This window comes from Condylura cristata, unplaced genomic scaffold, assembly GCF_000260355.1.
Source record: "Condylura cristata isolate star-nosed mole 26May11 unplaced genomic scaffold, ConCri1.0 scaffold00011, whole genome shotgun sequence".
In the NCBI taxonomy this organism is placed as follows: domain Eukaryota; kingdom Metazoa; phylum Chordata; class Mammalia; order Eulipotyphla; family Talpidae; genus Condylura; species Condylura cristata.
In genome coordinates this window covers 54,666,304-54,670,523 of record NW_004567112.1, presented here as the reverse complement: position 1 = coordinate 54,670,523, position 4,220 = coordinate 54,666,304, and the positions used below count along the sequence as shown (strand labels likewise).

General features: G+C 46.9%; 1 protein-coding gene across 1 annotated transcript in view; it reads right to left on the bottom strand.

The window, feature by feature from the left end:
• FAS (Fas cell surface death receptor) overlaps positions 1-2,358 on the bottom strand; it is a 41,450-nt gene extending 39,092 nt beyond the window's left edge. Inside the window, exon 1 of the mRNA XM_012723472.1 lies at positions 2,223-2,358. Within this exon, the coding sequence (XP_012578926.1) occupies positions 2,223-2,358 (136 nt within the window). The remainder of the gene's footprint in view (positions 1-2,222) is intronic.
• Positions 2,359-4,220: the final 1,862 nt, after the last annotated feature.

Sequence of the window (4,220 nt, the reverse complement as noted above, 5' to 3'; positions counted from 1 at the left end):
TAGGATTTGTAAGTGCAGACGTGCAGACTTGCTGTCCTCCCTAAATCTTTGTGCTGTAATTTCGACCTGGGAAGGTTTTGTCTGGGTGTATTGCTGAGAACAATCAGAAGGTGACCTGACCTTCAACTCAGAGCAGAGAACTATGGCTGCTATTGATACCTTCACAGAAGCCCTTGACTGGCTTTTAAAGTGACCATTTTCAAATAAAGACAAAAGGTTCACATGTTGTTCTTTGGGGCATTCTGAAGAGGGGTAACCTCTTAAGATTGTCTCATAGTTACATACCTCTAGCTGTTTGAAACAACCACAATTACTTCCTTTGTTAGTCATTTCTCTTGGGGTCAATTCTCTTGGGGAAAAAAAGAACAAAGAAAAAAAATATATTTAATTGTAATTCTTTGGTGCTCTGAGTAGCACCCAACAGAGTCACTGTTGTTTTGAAAAGTGGATATAAGTTTAGACAGCTGTACAAGAATTTTGCAAAAGGACAATTTGTGTAATGTTATTAATGAGCATGAATTTAAGCATAATACTAAAATAAAAAGGTCTTTAAATTAAAACACACACACACAAAAGGAAGGAAGAGGGGTGAGAAATGAGATGAAGGGGAAGGGGAGGAAGATAGAGAGAGAGGAAAATTGACAGTCAACATCTCCCAATGAATCAAGTGTCATCAACTTTTACAAACAGTTCTTATTGTTGGGAGTGATCAAATGCGGAGATCTACTGAGAGGCTAGATAAGGGCAATAATAAATCAGGCCTTGCATCCAAAGGTGATAAGGTGGTAATAAATTGGGCCTTGCATCTAATTTACGGGTCCTTGCTTCGGGATGGGACTAGATGAAGGTGATAACAAACTGGGCCTTACATCTGAGCTTAGGACCTATATAAGAGACCCTTCCCCCTTATTGAGTTGGCAGTAGCTGCGGACCCCACTCTAGGGGCTCAGTCTCAGCTGCTGTCCCCAGCAATAAACTCTGCTTGCTCAGCCTTTTTGCCTCCTGCCTTCCTTTCTTGCGGCCCGTCACAGAAGTTGGGACAAAACACTTATTAAAAAACAACAACAACAACAACAAAAACTTTTTTTTTATACATACAAGAACTGGGGTATAGGCTAGAGGTAGGGGGGTGGCAGTGAGAGTATTCACCAGAAACAGAGTGGGGGAAGAACATGCAGATCTACTGAAATACATTGCTGAGGGGAGTGGCAGGCTAGACAGGAGAGGTCTGCCTCTATGCTTGGGTCAGCTCCTGGAGCAGGGCTGCTGATAACTTCATAGTGCTGTGCTTTAACCCCTTGTGCCACCAGGGAGCCTGCAAATAGTTCTTCTTTTCTTAGTGTTTATCATTTTAGTCCAGTGAGGTGGGTGATTATTATATTTTCTTTACAAAAAGAAAAAAAAATGTAAGAAACATGGACAACACTGATTAGCTTAAAATAAAAAATAGCCAAATTAGGAATTAAAAATTTTCTTACTCCCTAGGTCCTGCTCTTTCTAACCACTCCCCCCTTATTCCCCAACATGCTTCCTCTGCCCACCCCCCACCCCCAAAAGTTCACAGAGATATGTGCCTTGTTGGGAAAAACATATTTCATGTCAAATGATTTTTTTTTTTAAATTCTGGATCACTTCAATTAAAACAAATCTCTCCCCAAACTTCTCAGAGTTTTCAGTGAGAATAAGCAGTACTGGGCTAAAAGAGGGCTGAAAGAAAAAGGCGGAAAGAAGGGACAGACGCCGTGAGTCTGTTCACCAGGAAGCCAAATTTTATTTCAGAGCTGAGCTTATATGTACATCAGGGGTGGTGTGTCGAGTGCCCATTGGCGGTCAGGCGGGAGAGTCAGGCGGGAGTTTGACGGAAGAGTAGCCGAGAGGAAAAGAACCAATAGGTAGGATGGACTAGGCCCATGGCCATAGATGGCGGTTGGGGTGAGGTCAAGCCCAGTTGGAGGCGTGGGCGGTATTCTTATTAGCCGGGGCCCAAGACTGCAGAGTCAGCCAAACTGTTTTCCTTCATTCCCGCCTCTTGTTTATAGGATTGTGGGCGTATTTCTGGAAGCTTTGGGCTGAACAGGGGCATCATGTGGGGGAGAGAGGGAAAATGAGGGAACGAATGATGGCTAGGACCTGGGGCAGAGATGGGCTAGGTGTTGGTAGCAAGGAGCAAAAAAATCGGGCGCAAAGTTCTAGCTGGGGAGGAGAAAGGTCTAGGAAGGCACCTTGTAACCAGAGGTCGAAGATTGTGTCATCCCACTGCTGAGGGGTCACCGGCAGGGGGTCCGGCAGCAGCCACTCATCTTCCAGAATGCCTTTAAGGAGGGTGGCGACGTCCGCCATATGTGGGATTGTCGACATGTTGGGTCTGAAGAGGTTGATATTGATGATGTTGTCTGAAAAAGAGCTGGTGAAAACTGTTAGCGGTGGCTTGCTGTATGAATTGGCGGGTAAAAACAATGATACGGTTAATGATGCAGGGGCCAGTAGTAATTATAAGTAAAAGAATCAGGAGTGGGCCAACCAGCGCGGATATCAGAGTGGTCAGCCAAGGAGAACTGTTGAATAGAGACGCAAACCAGTTTGTCCCCGCTTCGCGTTTCCTTTTTCGGCGTTCAAGATTTTCCCGAAGTTTGGACATGGAGTCACGGACGACCCATCTCAAGATAGATCAGCCCACAATGTCAACAGGACCAAACATTGCCTTACACATTCCTTCATTCCCATCACCCCCTTGATCACACTCTTCTCCAAGGGCTGCACAGAGTCCCCCATTTTTGAGGAAGAATAAATCAAGGCCACGACGATTTTGTAAAACCATTTCAGACCAGGATGTGAGAGTGAGAGATTTTTCTAAAGCGCTGACAGACTTTTCAATGCGAGCGAGATCCTCATCAATTGCAGCCTGGAGGGAAGTTATGCTGGAGTGTTGGGTGGTCAGAGAAGCGATACCAGTGCTAGCTCCTGCAATACCAAGAGAAAAAAGAGTAGCGATAGTAAGGGCCATAAAAGGTTCTCGCTTGTGAAGGCGAGGTGGGGTATAAAGAAACTGAGTATTTTCATCAACCCCAGAATGATAAAGAATGCGAGGAACAACAATGACGGTGAGGCAATAATTTGCCCAAGAGTTGAAGATTCTTCCTGATAAGTGGGGTGCGGGACCAATTAATGAACAAGCCCACCATGCACCGCCAGCAGGTGTGAGCCATTGAGTGGAATTTGGGGCTGTGACAGAATGAGAGCAGATTGGTAGAGGGGCCGGAGAGCCCACACAGGTCCCTCCGCCACTGACTTGTGTCATGGTGAGACCGGTGGGTTGAGTACCCCACCCCGCACTAGGGGCAGAAGCGTTATAATAGACAGATGTGTTGACACCACTAGCCTCATAAAACGGCGACTTGGGGCTATAGCAGAGCCAACACGAGGAGGTGAGGTTAGGATTGGTTGAGTTAAGGGTAAGGAAGGTGGCTGTAATCATGCGGGGGTCGGGGTTTGAGGTAGGAAGGGTGGTCGGGATGTCACCTTGAACAGGGAGAGAAGGGGTGTCAGTTGCGTTGGCGCGAGTGGGAGGAACAGTGTGGCTTGGGGGGTTAGTTGGCGACGGATTTGGTGGGGGGGATGTAGGACGAGCTGGTGATCAAGGGGGTGATGGGAATGAAGGAATGTGTAAGGCAATGTTTGGTCCTGTTGACATTGTGGGCTGATCTATCTTGAGACGGATTGTGAACAGAAGGCCTGTATCATAGCGGGGCTTATAAAGTCTGAGTCCCCAAGTCCGTCCTTTGACCCATTCTTGTAGGTGGTCGTATTTTTGTCCTTCCTTGGTGAATGAGATAGCGAGTGGGTTACAGTACAGGGATGAGCTGCAAGGGGTGGAGGATATTAGGTTAGGGGAGCACTGGCGGTCACCTTCTGCAATAAAGTTTCTGCGAACAGCGATCCAATCCCATGGGGAGCTGGGTTTCCAATATCCGTCGCCTTTCCAATATTTCGCACCCCCAGGCCTTACAATAATAACTTTCTGGGCCCCCACATTTGGCGATCAAATCTCTGGACCTGCCTCCATGGGGACAGACATAAATTGGGAACTGGTGTAGATAGCAACGCAGCTGTTTACCTCTGCAGCCATGAAAGTCACCTGACCACCCCGGGGGATACGCAGGGGGGCCATTTAAGGAGTCTTGAGATTTAAGTTATCCCGGATCAACGAGGGGAATGTCCCA